We start from the raw sequence: 21,525 nt of genomic DNA on the forward strand, positions 1-21,525 counted from the left end.
CAGTCCTTTTGCGGGAAAGGGAACGGACGTGGTCAGAACAGGATAGGGGGCCAGCACCCAGCCCCCACCCCCCCCCCCTCCCCCCCCCCCCCCCAAGTGACTTGCCAAAACATGTGCTCCCCCAAGCAAGAGCCCCCGGGGTGAAGCACCACAACACACAGGGGTCACACGAAGTAAACACCCAAGAACATGTAAGCCCAGTGGGAGGAAGACTAAAGCATTTCCTCCAGGAATGGAAGTCAATAGCTTCGGACAAATGGGTTCTCAACATCATACAGTTCGGGTACTGCATAGAGCTGGAAGGGAAACCAACAGCCAGAAAACCAAGAAGACAGCTAACGAGGACCGAGCTACAGCTGCTGCAAGCGGAAGTAAATGAGCTCCTGCAAAAACAGGCCATAGAACCAGTGCCTTACAGAGAAAGGAACAGGGGCGTGTACTCAACATACTTCCTGGTACCAAAGGTAGACGAAACAATGAGACCCATTCTGGACCTCAGATTCTTAAACGAATTCATAAAAACGCAAAAGTTCAAAATGACCTCCCTACAAGAGGTACTTCCTCAATTACAAGGCGGGGACTTTATGGTCACCATAGACCTCAAAGATGCCTACCTGCACATCCCAATGAACAGGGCTCACAAGCATCTGCTCAGATTCACCATAGGAGAAGACCACTACCAGTTCACAACACTGGCATTCTGGCTCAAATCAGCACCAAGGGTCTTCACAAAGTGCCTAGCAACAGTCGCTGCAAACTTACGAAGGGAGGAAATACACGTGTACCCTTACCTGGACGACTGGCTAATAAAAGCAAGATCATACAGGACGTGCAAGGAGCACGCACAAAGAGTAACAAACATTCTGATGAACCTGGGATTCTCCATCCACTGGGGCAAATCCTCAATGGAGCCAGAACAAATAAAGTTGTTACTGGGAGCAAAGATTGACATCTTACAGAGCAAGGTGTTCCCGAGCGACAAGAGATCGCTAGCACTGGTTAAGGAGACACGGCTCTACCAGAAGGGGCAAGCTCGGACAGTGAGAACAGCGAGCAAAATGATGGGCATGATGGCATCATGCATACACCTAGTGCCAAATGTGCGGCTGCACATGAGACCCTTACAGGAATGGCTACAAGAACAATGGTCACAAGCTACAGGTTGTTGGGAGGATCTAGTGGTTGTAATGCACTCAGTGCAGAAAGAAATGACATGGTGGAACATGAGGAACATAACAAGGGGAAAACCAACGCAGCCAACGCCAACAGTGACCATCATCACAAATGCATCCCTGAAGGGATGGGGAGCTCACATGAAGAAACTCCGAGTGAGGGGCCAGTGGACACCAGTGGATGCGGGCAAACACCAATTACCTGGAGTTGAAGACAATCTTCCTCGCTATAAAGGCTTTCCAGACAAAACTGTACAACCAGAGAGTGTTGATCCAGACGGACCACACAACAGCGATGTTCTACATCAACAATCAAGGGGGGACACAATCTGTCCCGCTTTTCAAGGCTAGCGCAGGAAATATGGGCATGGCCATCCGTCTCAACATAGACCTGCTAGCCATACATCTACCAGGGAAGGGCAACGTAGAGGCAGATTGGCTCAGCAGACAGACAGCGGCATCCCACGAGTGGGAGCTCAATGCACAGGAAACAAGTAGGCTGTTTGACAGGTGGGGAACACCGTCGGTGGACCTTTTTGCAACACGCCAAAATGCCAGAACTTCGCATCCAGGCTGCCAGGGGAGGGGTCCCTGGGGAAAGCTCTATGGATAGACTGGTCGAGGACATTTGCTCACACTTTTCCCCCGATACCACTGAGTACTCAGCAAGTGCAGAGAGAGCAACATGACACTGATACTGGTCGCACCGCAGTGGGCCAGGCTGACATGGTACTCTCAGATCATGGAGATGACACATAGTGCACCCCACAGATTCGGGAGAAGGAAAGACCTACTCTCTATTCCGGACCCAACCACAATACCGTGGAATAATGCACAGCATAGTGAATCCAAAAAGATCTTCAAGCTGCAAAACTACAACGACGGGTAAGAAACTATTCGTTTTAGCTCGTCATCCAATATTGCTGTTTCATTAATTTTCCATGACTGCCATTCCTGCCAACATTTTCGGGATTAAACAAAATCTAGTAAGATCGTGATTGGCAATCTAATTCTTCAAGCAATAGACGGAGTGGAGATGCAGTGGCTACAAAAAGGGGTGAAAACGCAAAAAGCCTCATTAACAAGTAAATGGTCTTTTAAACACCTTGTGAAGTACTTGGGTGCGGCTGCAATAAGACAGTCGCCAGCCCAGGAAGCTGTCTCTGCCCGGGCTGACACACACGAGGGTGGGTGCGTTGGGGGGTGTCAAGGAGACAGGCTGAAGCAGTTTTGAGGCCCATAATCAGGACTGCCTAATAGACACTGACTTCAAAGAAAAGGGGCGTATAACATTTAAAGTGGACCCCCAGATGTAGTGAAGAGGAAGTTAGAAGAACCAAGCTTTATCGTCAGTAGGCCCGGCACTGTCTGCGAGTCTTGACTTTTTCAATACTTATTTTGTTCTCTGTGAAATCTTGTTAGGAGGCTACCACGGGACAATTCGATATTAAAAAAAAAAATCTTTGGTTGGAAACTTTTGTGGCAAGAAAATACACATTTATTACAGTTCCTGGAAATAAGTATTATGAGCAAATTACAGAGGGAGATTAGCTAAAGTGGGCCGGCACACTGACTTGTGAATGGCGTAACCGTTCAACAAAGTATTACTAAAACCAAAATCTTTGCAAACGCGGGGGGGGGTGAGAGGTAAGTAGGTATTACGAAAGAAGGTAGACCTTGTCAAGAGACGGAAAGGTGGGCGAATATTGTCTTGGTAGAAGGGAAACGAGGGCAGAAAGGGACAGGCGGTGAACAGAAGAAGATAATGACGAACAACCGTGTCCAAATTTCTGTGTAATTTTGAGTGACATTCAAATACCATGAGTGACATTTATTTGTGAGCAAAAATCAAGCATTAATAAACTATCATTAGCACTTACCTACTTTAAACTGCAACAGTGTGAATTTCAGCATCGGGTCATACCTTCGCCAGTGCCCACACTCAAGTTGGCTCTGCTGGGAGAGCTCAAATACCTTCTGAGAGCCTGTGCCTTTATAACGTGTCCCTGTGTGCCTTTTGAGCACCAGGCTGCAGTTCAACCCGCTCTCCCCCAGCAGCACAGCACAGAGCACTCTGACACAGACATACCAGTGTTAAAAAATCAGACAGAAGGGTTGGTATAAATAAGAAAAACATAGGAGGAGGCATAGAAGCACCTGAGAAAGGAGGCATGTATTGTCTTTGTGTTTAGAGTCTGTCCGAGCCACAGCAAGATTTCAAAGAAAATGTTACAATTCCTTTCTTTACATTTCAATTGAGCAGGACACTTTTACAGAAATACACAGTAAAAACAAAGGCCTTTCCTTCTTTATATTTATGCGTGCAAACCTGCTTGTCCTTTCTGATCAATTGAAAGGATTCAAACATGTTGCTTTGCTTGCTGTGGATTTGCTACCAGCAAGCATGAAACTCTTGTTCCTTCCTTCCCCTCTTGGTTACTTTTCAACAAGAGTGGCAGCTGGGTATTGAGTCTTATTCCCGAGGTGGTGCATGTGACGTCATCAGATTAGCATTAGCATGTGTATTTTTTGTGAATAACTGTTTTAATTTTTTTAAATTGTACAAATTGCTTGGGGGTCCCCGGCTTCCAGTAGTGATTCAGTGGGGGTCCTCAGGAGTCAAAAAATTGGGAACCACTGATCTATAGCCTTTAAACACACAATCCTATCTGGAAGCCACCATGGACGCTTCGAAAGCTCTAGACTCTCCCAATACAGCCTGGATTTGCAGTATTCAGTCCCTTCTCACTCTGTGTCAGCCCAACTAATCATTACCAGCAAAAGTGTGCTTGCAACGGCTAGGGATGATGACGTCTAGCATTATAATTGTTCCCCACGCTAGACCATTCTCATAGCTCCCAATTGGGCATGTCAACCTTGGTTCACACCTCTGCTAGAGCTCTCAATAGTTCACACCAAAATCTACTTCTCAAGTCTCCTCACTCACAGCCATGGAGAAATCAGGCATCCAAATCCCAGGAACTCAGCCTTGGGCTCCTGAGTTCATAATTTGGCTAGCTACAATCACCACCAGACACTATGAATATTCTAAAGGAGGCTAGGAAACCTACTATTAGGGTATGTTATGCATCAAAGTGGATTTTTTTATATACTGTAACCATATCAATCCCCTTGATGCTTCAATGCAAAACATCATTGGTTATCTCCTACATTTACAGCAATCTGGATTAGCCTACACATCCATTAGATTGCATTTAGCAGCAGTAGCTGCATACATATAAAACAGAAAACACTTATCTCTATTCAGAGTACCAGTGATTAAAGCCTTTATGGAAGGACTAAAAAGAGTAATACCACCAAGAGCTTTACCTGCACCAGTATGGAACTTAAACATAGTCCTTAAAAGGCTAATTGGTCCACCTTTTGAACCAATGCACAAGTGTCAACTACAATTTTTCTCATGGAAGTTTTTCTTTTCTTATTGCAATCACTTTCTTAAGGAGAGTTGGTGAACTCCAGGAACTAACTATACAAAAGCCTTTCTTTCAACTTCAGAAAGACCATCCCAAATTTCTTCCTAAAGTGGTTTCTGCTTATTACATCAATCAATAGGTTGAGTTGCCAGTGTTTTTCCTCAACCTGATTCTGTTGTAGAACAATCTCTACACACCCTAGATGTTAGAAGAACTCTTCTATATTATGTGGAAAGAACAAAAGATTTTCGTAAGACAAAACATCTTTTTCACCCCCACACAAAGGCAATCCCATATCTAAATCCGGCATTGCAAGATGGATCATGAAATATATCCAAACATGGTATGTGAAAGTGAAAAGACCCTTGACAATACCCCCTGGAGTGCGTTCCACCTGCAAAATAGGGGCACTAGGGCCTTCTTGGGGAACATTCCTCTAGCTGACTCCTGTAAGGCAGCAACATGGTCCACACTGCACATATTCACCTAACACTATTGTGTAGATGTGTTGGTGAGGCAAGAAGCTAATGTAGGCCAGGCAGTACTTAAAACACTTACAAACAACTGCAACAGCTACAGGTTAGCTACCACTTTGGTAATTACTTCTGTAGTCTATGCACAGCATGTGATCTACAGCTTGCATTCCTCGATGGATAATGTTTCTTACCCAGTAAGCATCAGTCTTAGCATGTAGAGCTGTAGATTCACATGCGCCTCCCCAGGTACCTATATCTGTTGCAGCTTTGTTACTTTACGTACATACGCATGGACATCTCTATTCTACATTTACTAACTCCAGTCTCACTCTTTCCGGGGAACAAAAAAATCTAACTATGGAGTCGATGCCCATGCGCACTATCACTGAAAGGAGTAGTCTCCTACCGCGTGACTGGCAGACTTAATCAAAGAAAAACAACTTGCAAACATCCGGACCCAAAAATAAATGGCAGGAGTATGTAAAGCATGTGAATCTACAGCTCTACATGCCAAGAACAGATACTTACTGGGCAAGTAACATTATCCGTTTGGGTACTGCTCCACAGCCTTTAAATACCCATGTTTGCTTTTTGTGTGTATTGTAAATATCTATTTCATATTGAGGGAGAAAACAGTAGAAAATGTGCTTGCTTTCACAATTTTGATTTTGAGACAAATCTTTCAATTTCTTTTCTGGGATTCTCTCACATAAGTGCAGTTCTTTTGATAAAGATTCCTATGATGGTGATCTGGTCTTACGGCTAAGTCGCTAAGTCGCTTTTATTTCCCTAGTATTGGTAATGGCATGTCAGTCTGTTTGTCTCAGTTGATTTTTCCAGTCTTTACCCTGGTGTCCTTTGTTTCATACTACATTCTGTTTTTCAGTTCTATCCCTTTCCTCAAGTGGCTCCTGTTCTACCTCCTGCTGCTGCTTTTGGGTCTCTACAGGGTGCTTTTCAACCCAAGGTGAGTCGCACATAGGCTTCCAGTTGATAATCATTGCACAGGACTTGGGGTGTTATGCTGTGTGCTAACTAGAAGGATGATGAGGCTGATAAAAAGAGGTTGGTGAGAGTAGGCTTTGAAAGAAGTTGAGTAGCCTTCGGATGCTTGCTGAATATTTATTAGTTTTCCAACTTAAGATACTACTCTTATGTTGTTTAGAAACTATAATGTCCCACGGTAAATAAAATAGCAATAAATACTAAAAATATATATATATATATATATATATATCTCTCAGAAGAAAAAACCCAGAAATATGTAAAGAGGCACAGGGCGCCTGCCCAAAATTCTACATAGGAATGCATGGGAATAGAAAAGACCCAATGCAGCCTATCCTTGTCATTATGTTGGTCCAAACTGCAGACAATCGGGCGACAGCAGCCCTCTAGAACCTTCTCCTCAGAGCTCAGCCCCTTAGATTGTCTACCGCACGTCGTGTGTAAGGGAGTCTCCCTGAGCTCTGCTCAGTTTTCTTTCTCTTCAGGTTTTTCCTGTTCTCTACAATGTCTTCTACTAAAAAGTCTCTTTTCAGAGCCTGTTCATCCTGTGGAAAGCTAAGACTGTTTCATGAGGACCCGCACACTAAGTGTATTTACTGCCTTTACCCTGACCATGAGGTGGGAAGCTGTAAGTTCTGTAGAACTTTCTCCACTAAGACTCTTAAGGATAGAGAAGGCCGCTTACTACTCTGGGTTCAAAGGCTGAAGGATAAGGACAAGATACTTTCTGATGCTGAAAGTGTCATTTCAGGCCAGTCTAAAGCAGCTTCAAAGCGTGGTAGTGTGCAGGAGGTGCCTTCCCCATTTTTAAAGAAGAGGAAAATCTCTCTCTCGTTAACCCCTGCAGTGTCTTCACCTTTGCCTACAACTTCTGGGCCCACGAGACATGGCTCTCAGGCTCCTTCTGCTTCTACTTCCAGTTTTTCTGTGAAGAAAACTGATTTTCCGTCGACGGTGGCTTTTACTCCGTCGACGAGAATGGCTGACTCTGGATCAAAGTCGACGACGACAGTCACGACGACGCTGGCCTCTGGATCGTCGTCAGCCTCTGCGTTGACGTCCTCGTCGTCGATGAGGGTTGTTCTCAGCTCCAAGACTGTTTCTTCCATTATTCTAATTTCATCCTCGTCGACGAAGAAACTTCAGTCGTCGACAGCCCGTTCGTCGTCGACGAAAGGTTCGAAGATGTTGGTTTCGTCAACGCCCTCGACGACTAGTGTACTGTCGACGGTTCCCCCGTCGACGAGAGTGTCTGGTTCCTCTGCTCCGTCGACAGCTGCTCCGTCGACGGCTGCTCCTAAGACAGCTGCTCCTAAGACAGCTGCTCCTTCGACGGCTGCTTCTTGTGAGAAGTTGGCCTGATATGTAGTGCTCACTATTCTAGTGATCACTGTGTATCATTCCAAACGACCCTTATGATGATTGGTTGTAAGTCAACCGTTAGACCAGCTATCCTAGTAGCATGGACAAGAGCAGTCTTTAGGCTAAACTCTAGAGGGCGTGTTAAGCCAGCTGTTATACCATCACATATACCCCTTGAACACCAAGTGAAAGGACACCACACAAGTTGTTATGAAAATAAAGTATATTTATTTAGAACACAACAGCCCTGGACTCTTTATGAGGACAGGGTGCTAAGCACAATACAAAGCTCTTAAGAAAATACTGAAAGTCGCACAATTTGCACAAATGCCCGAGGGGCACGAAAAACCATATACTCTAAAAGTGGAATGCGAAATTACTAGCAGGTAAGTACTACTCTAATAGGCTTTAGGATCGCTAGGACTGGACTACTGAACCTTCAGATTACTAGCAGGAGGCCTAGGGAGATCGGGTGCAGAGTGTGCACTCTCACGCGGGATGCGGGACAAAGTCTATGGATGCTAGATTTCGTAAAGTTAGTGTTATCGGACGAATCCGACTAGGTAGAGCTGAAACGAAAAAGGATCTGGACCTTTGGATAGTTAAGCTATGCTGGAGCACCGAAATGCCGAGTTTACCTAGCCCAGGGGCTGCGGATGCATAGGTCTGAAAAGACGTCGGGAATCCTCGTTACAGTCTATGGAGCCTTAAAGAAGAAGTTGCTGGCAGGCGACCAGTGATGAAGTTCGAAGTGATCCAAGCCTGGATCGAAGATGGAAGACACCTGTAAGCAGAGGGGACCAAGTTCTGAATCACTAGCCAGTGATTAGATGGGCACCAGGATGGCACCGGACGAAGTCACCTCGACCGGGTGAGTGGGCGACGCTGGGCTCTGCAGTCTCACGGCTCCTCTGTTGGCAAGGGCCAATCTGGAGCAACCAGACCAGCGGTGTTGTCGTCGTGGTGCGTCGTCAAGAGGGCTACAAGCCAGCAGGCAAGTAGCCGGACAACGCGGTGAGCAGCAAAGAGCAGAAGGGCCCCACGCAGATCTGGTGGATGCTGGGGGGCTGGACTTCGGTGCTGGAGCTGCTCAGGGTTAGGGCTTCTCAAACCCCAAAGCACTCACTCGAGGATCCCTCGGCGGTCGTGCTGGATAAGAGTCGTGCAGTTCTGAAGATGGCCGGTCCCTCGAGGTCTCGTCACACCCACGGATCTCAGCTGAGCTGACGATGTAGGTAGAGGTCAGAGGTGCCAGGGAAGCCGGGTCTCGTCGTGCTGGTCGGTCGGATTCCTGAGGAAGGACGTGCAGCAAATCGCTGTGTTCTTAGTTGGTGCCCGCAGATGCAGGGTGACTACTCCTTAGTCACAAGGGAGAAATCTTGTGAAGAAGTCAAGAGTTCCTTTCTTAGAAAGTAGTTTCAGGATTCAAAGATGATCTAATTTGGAAGGGTACCCGCTCCCACCTTTATACTAAAGAAAGGGGCTGGTACGCGACTAGGTCCTGCCCATGGGTGGGACCAGGAAGGGGGGTGGTTACACCCCTCTCCCATGCCGGACTTTCCCCAGCTCAGGGGCTGGTGTGCCCCTGGAACTGGTTCAAGCCGGCTTATGCATGGTGAGCACCGGGGTGCCACTTGCAGTCACCTTCCTCTAAAGCCCTGCCTACCCAGGATACACAAAACCCTGTCTGGGATGGTGCTAGCACCGCCCCTGACAGGAAACCCTTTGTCCAAGCTCTCCTCGCTGGAAGGACTCCCAGCAGCAGGAGGTCAGACTTGTGTCTGTGGTGGCAGCATCCATTTTGTGATGCTGAGGCTCGAGTTAACTTTAACCGGGGTTCACAGTTGCATGCCTGTCGTGTCCCTCTAGAAGGGTGGAATGCTAACCCCGTCGCCAGAATTGGCGAGGGGTTACTATTCCAATTCGTATGACACCTTACTCGACATGTTTTGATAAAGCGATACCAGAGTTGGCATATAACCGCGAGGATTATAATGCACTGAAGAGTATATGGTACGCGTTTCATAGAACAGCTATTTGGACTTGGTTCCGCAAGCTGCAGACGGGCTCAGCTCATGCCAGAGCACCATCTCACATAATTCCAAGCACTCTGCCTTCAGGATTGTTAAGGCCTGCCATAGGAGTGACTGATAGGAATACATGTGTCCATTTTAGGGTTAGATATAGGCATACTATATCTAAAGCAAAGGGTGATTACACCACCTTGCCCCAGCTGTCGTGCAGCCAGTTGTGTCAGATTTAGATGGCCAGCCAGGGGTGGCATAATACATGCTGCAGCCCCTGGTAGGCCCTGGGTACACCTATGCCCTGAGTTACAGGGTCTGATAAGGTGGCCCAGTACCAATTGGATATGTACCTAAGGTACATGGAATCCATTTTACAGAGAGAGCAGTAGGCCTGGGGCCCTGAATAGCAGGGTCCCAGGTCAACTAAGTCGAAAAACCAGCAAAACACCAGGCAAAAAGTTGGGGGTAACCATAGTCGGGTATCCACCCTCCTACACTCCTTCGACGGCTGCTCCGTCGACGACTATCTCGTCAACGAAAAAGTTAAAATTGAAGGTTCCGTCGACTATGTCCATGAAGGGTCCGTCGACGGCTCCACTGCTGACGTCTACGACGATTTCAAAGACAGTTCCCTCAAAGAAGACGACCGATAGCTTGCCGTCGACAAGGTCGCAGGACACCGTTTCAATGTTAGCCTCTTCATTTGCCTCACTGCCTTTGTTACCTCTGCAGTCCAGCAAATCGGACCATTTCGCAACTTTCACAGAAGGGGAAATGGCTATTCCACCCTCTCCTTTGTTTGCTACTGATTCAGATCAGAAGTCTGACGGCCAAGCTCAAAGTCTTTCGGACTTTAATATAAAGTGCCAGGACTTCAGTAATGATGAAGATGAGCAGTATGGCCAACATCAAGAAGTTCACTCTCAAATACCAGCTGCGATGTTGCCTTTATCTATGATTTCGAGCCTCCAAAGCATGTTGGAGGATTACAATCAGGGATTCCCGCCATCTCTACAAATAACTACTGTCCCATCGGTTTTGAACCCGATTACGGGACCGTCACCTGCTCCTTCAAAACCAGCACCGCCTGTTACCATTCATAGAAGCACATCAGTTCAAGTTCACGCAACTCTTTATCCCGATGATGATGAGAATCCTCCAGAGCGTGAGGATGGAGAGGTTTCGGATGTGGATGGTGATGATGATGAACATTTGGCGGAGTGGGATGACTATCGTGCTCAGACACCATCCCCATCTCAGGTGACGCCAGGGGATTCTTCTCCGGTGGATATTGCCAGCTTCCTCCAATTGATGGACAGGGCGGCGCAACGTTACCACGAGTCCAGAGAGAGGAAGATTGCTTCCTCTACGATTTCAAGAACCAACCGTTCAAACAGATTCACAATGTCCCGATTATAGATTTCATCTGGGCTGAAGGGGTAAAACTCATGAAGACCCCAAACTCTTTACCAGCACAATTGCCAAGGTTGGAAAAGAAATATAAGGCCCCGTGGGATCTCCGGCAAGCCTTACGGGCCAGCCTAAACCTGATTCTGTCGTTACGCAGGCAGCTCAGAGAGGATCGAGAAATCCAGCATCTACTATCACCGCTCCTCCAGACCGAGAGGGCCAACGCCTTGATGCAATAGGGCGTAAATTTTCCTCCATGTCCTCTACCACTGTACGAGTGGCTAACGCTATGGCCATTTCAGGTCGCTATGACCGTCCGGTTTGGGCGGATATGTCCGCCTATGTAGCGTTACTTCCAGATGCTTCCAAGGCAGAAGCGCAGCAGCTTCTGCAAGAAGGTGAGAGAACTTCCGAAGAGCTAATTGATTGTGCAGTGGATGTGGCCTGCACTGGTTTTCGACAACTCGCTGGAGCGGCCGTCCTACGTCGACAAGGTTGCTACGCTCTGCTTCTTTTCGGCAGGAAGTTCAAACAAAGATTCTAGATATGCCATATGACGGCGAATCACTTTTTGGAGCGCATATTGACGAAGCGCTGCAATCCATAAAGAAGTGACTATGAAAACGGGTTGGTGGGCGCACAGCCGTTTTGTATTTAATCTCTGCTAATGTCTTATCAATGTTGGGTGCTACATACAGGTGGCGCGTCCGTCCAACACACGTATATAATGCTTATGGTTAATGTGCCACCATGTGACTTGATGGCATCCCTGTATTCTGTGCACACCTTTGGTGCTCGAACAATCAAGCTTCCACGATGAACGTTTCACAATTTATTCTTGTGTCATCATTATTATTACATAACGTGTAATTTCTTATCCTCGTTTTTACATGTTTTGCATTTTCAAACGTGGCTCCAATGCATTTCGGGTTGTATACCCTTCATCGGGGAGCATCTGCAAATAACAATGAAAATATAGCTAAGGGGCGAAAACAGATGTTTCGGTATTCTAATCGTAGCATGCAGGTGGGGTCGAGGATAGTGAGGTGGGTGACCGGTGCTGGTTGTGGTGTGATCGAACTACAAGGTTGTGTCTGCGTTAGACCTTTTCAATCGTGGCGAGTTAGGTGGATTCTTAATGTGTCTAGTGGGTTGGCAGTGATGCGTAAAAACGCTTGCTCACGAATGACGATACGTGTCAAGTTGTATCTAGCCGTGTGGCAGTGATGCGTTAAGAAACGCGTGCTCGCGAATAACGGTAAGTGGCAGAGTGTACTGGAGATGTGGTAAACACTCACGTGTGTCCGGTGAGGTTGAGCATCTGTGAACAAATATATAAATGGACGTTCAGAGAAACATCCGAGAATATTATACATAGCGCGTGAAGCGCCTGTGTTAAATGGGCATTCAAGCTCCTGGGGCGTTACTTACTGGTGATAGTGGTTTTCGGGGATTAGATTCTCCGGCGCTTTTCGGACGCTTCTCCTCTCGGTAGACCCGGAAGCGTGTGAGTGACGGCTATGGGCGGTGTGATAGAAATAGAAGTGAGACCTAAGTGGCAGCCATGTTGGGTGAGTCAATTGTGTGAGGCGTTTAGGGGATCGCGGTGGGCGATGACCAGGGTGTATTGGGAGTGCGTGTTTTGAAATTCACCTCACTTTTGGATTTCACCTCACCGAACACACGTGAGTGTTTACCACGTCTCCAGTACACTCTGCCACTTACCGTTATTCGCGAGCACGTGTTTCTTAACGCATCTCTGCCACACGGCTAGATACAACTTGTCACGTATCGTCATTCGCGAGCACGCGTTTTTTTACGCATCACTGCCACTCGACTAGACACATTAAGAATCCACCTAACTCGCCACGACTGAAAAGGTCTAACGCAGACACAACCTTGTAGTTCGGTCACACCACAACCAGCACTGGTCACCCACCTCACTATCCTCAACCCCACCTGCATGCTACGATTAGAATACCGAAACATCCGTTTTCGCCCCTTAGCTATATCTTCATTGTTATTTGCAGATGCTCCCCGATGAAGGGTATACAACCCGAAATGCATTGTTGCCACGTTTGAAAAGGCAAAATATGTAAAAACGAGGATAAGAAATTTCACGTTATGTAATAATGATGATGACACAAGAATAAATTGTGAAACGTTCATTGTGGAAGCTTGATTGTTCGAGCACCAAAGGTGTGCACAGAATACAGGGATGCCATCAAGTCACATGGTGGCACATTAACCATAATCCATAAAGGAGGACACTGACACTGCACGTGACTTGGGTACCCTTCAATTTAAGAAGCAGCCCTTTCGGGGTGCTCGAGGACGTGGCACTACCTCCACTTTTCGAGGAGAAAACAGTCAATATCGGTCCTATAAGCAAGGCAACCAACGTTTCACCGGAAACCGACTACAGTCTTCCCGTCAGCAGCCTGCCAGAAACTATTGAGGAAAGTCCACTTTCAGGGGAGCTTCCAACAAACGTCAATGACTTGCCTGTCAATCTAAGAATTGGAGGTCAAATCTCTCTGTTTGGTTCTCAATGGTCCTCCATTACAACAGACCGTTGGGTACTTGACATTGAGGAAAAAAGCTATGCATTGGAATTTGTCGAAGTACCTCCTCCAACGCCACCTTCCGGACCACCACCTCAGCACCTCAAGGAACTATTTCATCAAGTTCGCCTTCTCATTCAGAAGGGTGCGGTAGAAGTAGTGCCAAAGTCTGAGAGGGAAGGGCTTTTATTCCCGTTTTTTCCTTATTGTCAAGAAAAACGGAGAATGGAGACCCATATTGGACTTAAGAGCGCTCAATCAATATCTCAAGGATCAATCCTTCCGTATGCTGACGCTTGCAGAAATCTTGCGCTTGCTCTCGGTCGGAGATTTCATGACAACCATCGACCTCCGAGACGCCTACTTCCATGTCCCAATACTCGCAGGTCATCGGAAGTTCCTGCGCTTCAAGGTGGGGCACCTTCATTTCCAGTTCAAGGTCCTTCCATTTGGCCTCCGGTCGGCCCCCGAGTCTTAACCATGATATTGGCTCCGGTCATGGCCTTTCTTCTCCTCCAAGGTATCCAGATATTCCCATATCTCGACGACTGCCTCCTGAAATCGCAGTCCCGCTCACAACTGCTGCACCATATCTCCATTTGTCAGACAGTATTTCGTTCCTTGGGTCTGTCCATCAACCTGGAAAAATCTCAATTGCAGCCAACAACTTGCAAGGATTTCCTAAGAGCCACGCTGGACAACAAGCTGGCAAAGGCGTTTGTTTCCCTGGAACGTCAGCAAAGGATTCTACGGCTAGTCTTGCTTCTACTGACAAAGAGGTGCATTTCAGTCCGTCTGTTGAAGTCCTTTCTGGGGATGGCTTCTTCGTGCATCGCTCTTATCCCTCATTGCCGACTACGAGCACGACCTATTCAAGAGGGACTGGACGGACAGTGGCGTCAAGTCACCTGTTCCTTCAACGATCAGATCACCATCACCGTTCCCATGAAGAAAGCGCTCAGATGGTGGGCACAGCCACGTCATCTTGCAGCAGGGATGTCCTTCCTTTTCAACACCCCAGATCTGACACTAACTACGGACGCATCTCTGGAGGGTTGGGGAGCGCACCTCCAAGACCTGTCCATCAAGGGGAAATGGACTCTGCACCAGAAAGCCTGGCACATCAACAAATTGGAGCTCATGGCTATCTTTTTAGCCCTGAAATCGTTTCAACCCGTGCTGCAGGGAGAGTCTGTCCTCATACAGACAGACAACACAACCTGCATGCACTACAAAAACAAGCAGGGCGGAACGAAGTCTCCGGTTTTATCCCGCCTAGCACAGGCGATTTGGGACTGGTCCATGAATCATCAAATCACAATCACTGCAGTTCATCTTCCGGGGTTGTCCAACCTCCTGGCAGATTCCCTAAGCAGATCCCGATCATCCACCCACGAGTGGGAACTACATCAACACTCGATATGATCTTTCGTTGCTGGGGTCACCCAGCACTGGACCTCTTCGCAACTCCAGAGAACCGCAAATGCCCCGCTTACGCAAGTTGGCATCCCCACAAAGGGTCACAGGGCAATGCCCTCTTGATGGATTGGTCGAATCTCTTTGCTTACGCCTTTCCTCCAGTCCCTCTAGTGCCGCGAGTGCTTTGGAAGATGCGGAGAGAACCCTGCCACATCCTTCTCATTGCTCCCAGGTGGCCACGGCAGGCGTGGTTCTCGGAGCTGCTCCTCCTGTCTCGATGCAAGCCCATCCTTCATCCTCGGATGGATCTTCTTTTCATGGACAGGGGTCTGATCTACCATCCGGACCCCTCTTCTCTTAGCTTATGAGCCTGGAACCTGAGCACTGTGAATTTCACATCTAACCATTCCTCAAGAGTGTTGTGACATCCTTGCTCAGGCCAGAGCTCCATCAACTATAAAGACTTACAAGTTCAAATGGAAACGCTTCTGCCATTGGTGTGCTGACGCCGGGGTACATCCCTTGTGTGCCACGCCCGCTGAGCTCCTCCCTTTCTTTTTTCAACTAGCTCAGTCGGGTTTGTCTCATGCTACTTTAAGAGTTTTACTGGCGGCAATTTCACGCTTCCGCCATGATGGCTCCGCCTCCCTATGTTCCTCCAGGTTAATACGCCAATTTTTCAAGGGACTCTTTCGAACTTTTCCTCCAGTTCGGCGTCCCCCTCCCGAGTGGCGCCTCAACATTGTCTTAACACAGTTAATGAATGCACCATTTGAACCAATTCATAGAGCAGACCTCAAGTATATCACCTGGAAGGTCGCGCTTCTTTTTGCTTTGACGTCTTCACGTCGAGTGAGTGACATGCATGCATTCACGATCAAACCACCTTTTCTTCAGTTTAAACCGGATTCTGTGCTGTTACGCACTAACCCTACTTTTCTTCCAAAAGTGCCTTCAGACTTCCATATTAATGAGCCTGTTATCCTGAAATCTTTCTTTGCTAACCCGCAGTCTCCTGCGGAACAACGCTTGCACTCCTTAGACATTAGACGGTGTTTGAAGTTCTACATCAGCAAAAACGCTCAGTTCCGAAGATCGGATCAGCTCTTTGTGGCCTATGGCCGCTTTCGGAAGGGACGACCAGTCACCAAACCTACAATAGCCCGTAGGGTGGCTTCAGCTATTGCTTTCTGCCACCAGAAGGCGGGAAAGCCTTTACAGACTGCAGTACGGGCCCATTCCACCAGATCTATGGCGTCTTCTACTGCACTCTTTGCCGGTGTCCCATTGCATCAGATTTGCAGAGCAGCCACGTCGTCCAGCAGGCACACGTTCACGAAGCACCACTGTCTGGGTGCCATGGCTGAAGGGGATACCACAGTAGGACAGGCTGTGCTCCGTAACCTTTTTCAATAAGGTGAGCCTCTGCTCTACCCTCCTCCTATTAGTTTCCATATGATTTATGTCTATTTATTATGTATACATATGTATGTATATTTTCTATTGCATGTGTTCTTACACCTAATTGTTTTCAATCTTTGCTTATGCATTGTATTATGGAAACTTTGTGTTCTAGTACGGACTGCTAACTATTCTATATTCAAACATGTGAATCTATGAAAGACACCCCAATACTGGAGAAGAACAATTGGTTCGAGGCATGAGGGCTGCTGAATTCATATCTGTGCATAGATCGCCGCCTAGTGTTGGGTCCGGATGATTGCACATTGTTGTCCTGGAAGAGTCTTCGAAGTATCACGAGATAGGTGGCTCCTCCCCTGGACTACAGTGCGCATGGGCATCCTCTCCATCCCCTGATTGTTTTTTTCCGCCATTGGGTTCGGATGTCTAATCTCGACTCCAGTTAAAAAACTTGTACTCATTCTATTCCTAAGGCCAAAAGGCCTTCACAGCGTCGGTTTTGTATCGTTCGGTGCCTATCCCTTTCGTGTTCTTTAATCGGCGTCGAAAGAAGTACTTTCTGTCGACAACACAGGCCCAGACTACATCGACGATGGAACGGACCCCGTTTAAGCGGTGCCCCGTTTGTAATTCAAAATATTCGAACTTAGATGTGCACCCAGTGTGCAATACATGTTTGTCCCCCGACAACGACGAGTCAAAATGTTTTGCCTGCTCGAGGTTCTGCTCAAAGAAAACTATTTAACTTCGACGCGAGGCAGTAGGCCCACAAGTCGGCCCCAGCACCTGCGAACATCTTCGATGCCGGAGACGAGGAACTCTATCAAGATGAGGAAGTGGAAGAGGAGGACGTTCCCGAAGAAATGTCGGAACCGGCGTCTGAGCAGGACTCCAATTTCGAGGTGGACGAGCAAGCCGAGTAATACATCCACGACAAAGACGTCGTCGAGGTAGGGGACGACGATGAGGCCCTTCGGGCCGAGGATGACGACTCCGGTGGAGAACCGAGTCCGCCCGTACTTACGGGGCCTATCATTAACATTCCGCCCCCTCCGGCTCCGGTCGAGGCATCGCCGAAAGGCCTTAGCCAAGATCCTTCCTCACGGTCCACTTGCGTACCCTACATTCACATGAGTCTTTTGAAGATCAGCTTAGGTAGCCCACCCCCGGCTGCTCTTGCAGGCTCCATGCCCAGCACACACGTGTGGGAACTGGCACTTCATTTCTGGTCTACCCGCTCCTGCAGGCTGATGCGTGCTGTGCGGCCGGCTGCATGGGGGCACCCCCCTTCTCTATCTTCCTCGTCGGGCCTTGGGATTGGGTCCTGGACCCTGAGCACTTTGCAGGGAGCGCAATGGTGCCCCCGGCTTCCCCTGCTGCTCTGCCAGGGATGGGATCCTGGGCCTGCAGGTATCTTCAAAGGGAGCATGACAGCGCTCCTGGTCTTCCCCTTCTTTGTTAGGCCTGGGAATGAGGTCCTGGCCTGCCTTAATCTTCCTCCTACAGGGATATACAGTAGACACTGAGTACCCCACAACCTGCCACCTTCTGGTGGTTTTGGTGGGCTGCCAGTAAAAAAAATAATGGAGTCTTACCTTCCAAAGTTTGCAGGGTCCTTGAATCCTAGTAGAGCATTGTGTTGGTTTTCAATTTTGTTTTGCTTCCTATTCAATGTCCACATAGGGGCAAGGTTTAGTCACTATTGTGTGATCAGTGTTGGCTACTGTCCTGAGCCTATTCTGCTCCTATTGCCATGAGAGATTGCCACAACACATATTGTAGTGTAGTTCCTATATTCCCAATAGGCTCTGCGCATTGGAATAACATAAATGATAGTTTAGACGTAGGACTGAGGTCGATTAGGTCTCTGACTGAATTGTGCGTGCCAGCTAGCTCAGAGGTCACTAGAAACTTTCTCGAGTAAACAATAACGTGTTTAGCTTTCCTGAATAGACAAGAAGGGATTAGCTTCTGACAACCGCATAAACATGACAACTTTGCTCCCTCCAGAATAAGGAGTATATCTCCAGAGTCGCGGAAACAATCAATAGCTATTTTACTCAGTCAATCGTGCATGCTTCGTTTCACCAGAAATGCAGAGAAATAGAGAGACTGGCGTTTTCAATAAAAGGGTTATTTATTGAGCAGTCTTCTTTCTCATGCAAGAGAAATTAATTGCCACAATTGCAATACTTGTCATAAAGTAAAGTGCGTACAGTAAAAGGAGTATTATGAAATAATACTGTAAAAGCATTTATATGGTTTCTAAGCCATAAGATACTTAAAATTGATAAAATACATACAATGGTAAAATAATGACTAAACGTACTCAACTGGTGTTTCTAAGATACGCCTACCCCGGTGTACCTAACCTAAGCCTAGTACGTGGGAAGGAGTAGATGAGTTAGAGTTTTTGCCAAGAATGTGAATCAAGAATTCTCTATGGGTCTAATCAGCTCCGTACCTTGGGTATAGAATGAAGGAGGTCTTGTATCTCTCGCTCTCAGGACTCGATCTCCCAGAAACCCGCAAGGGTGACCGGAAAACACTGGAGCTGGATTTCTCGGCAGGAGTTAAGACAGCGTCTTTCTCAGTGCGTCAGCAGGGAGGGTCGGCTTCCTTCGGTATTCGCATCAATAGGGGGTCGGGCAAGTAGATAGCCGATCTGCTTCAAACCAGTGTGTATTGCTTAAGGCAGATGTTGGTATATTTATACCTGGAAGGTGCCGAGTTTGACGTAAGGTTGGACATACGACGTCAGTTCTTTCAGGACTCCAGGAGTTCTAGGACAAATCAAAACAGAAGCAGGGGGAATTCCCGGGCTGCTGGAGGCTTGGTTTGTTTAAGAACGCGTTGTGCTTTCTAGGAGTCTATGGGAGTAGCCTTGCCGTATTTGGGCTGCATTGGCTATGACTTAATATGGATATGATTCTTATGCCTTTATAAGGATATGATTTGTTATAACCACATAAGGGAATAAATCGGGAATGTCTTAATTAGGGTCCTAGATAGATTCACAACAATACAAGGTGGGACGGCCGAGTTTCATTTAGGGAATGTGTTTAGCATTTTTAGGGTCAGTTAATGTGGTTAATATTTTTGGATGCCTTTGGCAAAAGGGATTTTGCTAGAGACTTCTTACCACCAAGGAAACTGACATTGGGAAGTGTAGTAGAGCACATGTGCAGGCTGGGTTATCCATTTTGTGTAGGTCACACGTGGTGTCCAATGATCCATAGTGGTACATTGTCAATTTGTAATTCACACATTACCCAACATTCAGAATGCATCCTTCATAACTGTTATGGGAGCTACTGTTATTGCAGGGCATTATTGAATATTGTTTCTAGCTATTTAAGTGGCGTTTACAGCCTGTTTACTCTGCTGCCTCTCTAGCTTTTTTTCCCACATTACCCTTTTTTCCTTTAAAATAGGGTTTTTGAAAGATTGTTTTTGTTAGCACTTGTGATAATTTAAGGTTTTAATTGACTTCCAATAAAACTTGTAGATAGGCTTCAAAAATATTATTTCAAAGTTATTTTATACAAAAATTATTCAAATATATTGTGAATTTCCCTTGTGGGTTCCTGCATACATGCTGGAGTTATTTGCTGTTTGACTTCATTGAAGTTTCCCATGATAGTTAACTAGAATTACAAGTTAACAACTTTACTGTTCTGTTTTTCCCCAAAAGGCCCAGGTGAGCTCTAGGGTTGCTCACCTCAGTCATTCAACACCCATATGTCCTTTTGTCAGATATGTCTTAACTGGGTTATCATTAAATGTAAAAAAAAAAAAAAAATCCCCAAAAATAATAAACTCTTACTGAAAAGGTGAATTTGATTTTCTCCCGTCCTTATATGTCGGATGGCATTAAAATTTTCCCCTCAAAGCTTTTTGTGACATTTTTCAAAAGGCCCATCTGTTTTAAGTGATCCTTGTCTGACTGATGTTGCTGTACATTCAACAAAATAGGACCCGTTCTGTTATTTAAAAAAGCATTGTCAAAAGTATTTCAAATAAGATATTTATCTGCATAATTATGTACACTTTCTTTTCTGTTATTTTAATCTATTATTTTTTTAGGTCTAGTTAATGTGGTTAATATTTTGAATGCTATTGAACTGCAGTAGATCCATTAAGTTTTCTGGCAGTAAATAAACCTAATTTTCTGTGATTTATTCAATTTGTTCTCCTATCTGTGATAGAAAAGGTTGCCTTCAGAGATTTCTTTGCTATCATTTTTAAACAAATGAAAATGTTATCTAATAAACTATTTTCGGTTACTGAAATGGTTGTGGATTCTGTTATTTGGATATTAATGACCCAGTCATGGTGATGTGTAGCTACTGCTCCAAATGTAAGTATAACTGCTCTTCTAATTACAGAGCACAAACTCCGATTTGCCTACAAGGATAGGGACAGTTCCTCCTTCGTTGTCCCAGAAAACCCCTCAGGTAAGAAATCCAAGTTTATTCTTCCAACACTAGAGATTAGGATCGCCAGATAGCTCTGTGTGTACCAAACGCCTGTGACTCTATTATAAATTACGGTATCAGTTAAAGCTAGTGAAGCGGAGGTAAAAAATGCACTGATTGGTTACATGAAAAGTCTTGAGCAGACACTTGGTGAGCTCCCATACCTACTATAAAAGTGGTGGGGTGGACACTGTTTAGAATGTTACCTGTAGTAGTGTTGTACATATTTGGATACACTACTGTGTCTGAATTTTTAAGTTATTGAGAAGATGTAAGAGGAGTTGATATTGGTAGAGGGATTTTGTGGTCTTTGTTTTGGCAGTGTTAATCTGAGATATGCAATCCGAAGATTTACCCTCAAACAAATTGCCAAATGATAACTTTCTGTTGTCCTCTGAGCTTAAAGGTGAAACGTGTCCTTTTTGAGAGTAGCATTAATATGTGAAGTGTGAAATTGATTAGGGTGCTGAGGAAGCTAAAATGGGAAAATAATTTGCCGTATACGCTGAAGCTTTAAAACCCTGAGAAAATGCAAGAAAGGTATGGATTACTTCCATTATCCTATAGTGTCTGTTAATTAGCTCTTGAGCCAGTTTTCTTTTCTAGCTCATGTTGACAGGATTGTGGAACACTGAGCAGGACGTTTTTGAGTTTTCTTTCTTTAGGAAATAGGTACCAAACAGGCCTTGTGAAGAGGCAGCACGGCGTCAGAATATGAATAGAGGAAGAAATACAGTCTGCCTCTTGAGGTTTTTG

General features: G+C 46.3%; 1 protein-coding gene across 2 annotated transcripts in view; it reads left to right on the forward strand.

Annotated features, from left to right (window-relative positions):
* FBRS (fibrosin) overlaps positions 1-21,525 on the forward strand; it is a 457,478-nt gene that overhangs the window by 242,806 nt on the left and 193,147 nt on the right. For both annotated transcript variants that reach the window (XM_086931672.1, XM_086931671.1), the window contains exons 11-12: positions 5,969-6,049; positions 20,680-20,748. In XM_086931672.1, the coding sequence (XP_086787798.1) occupies positions 5,969-6,049; positions 20,680-20,748 (150 nt within the window). The remainder of the gene's footprint in view (positions 1-5,968; positions 6,050-20,679; positions 20,749-21,525) is intronic.

Source organism: Lissotriton vulgaris, chromosome 7, assembly GCF_964263255.1.
Source record: "Lissotriton vulgaris chromosome 7, aLisVul1.2, whole genome shotgun sequence".
In the NCBI taxonomy this organism is placed as follows: domain Eukaryota; kingdom Metazoa; phylum Chordata; class Amphibia; order Caudata; family Salamandridae; genus Lissotriton; species Lissotriton vulgaris.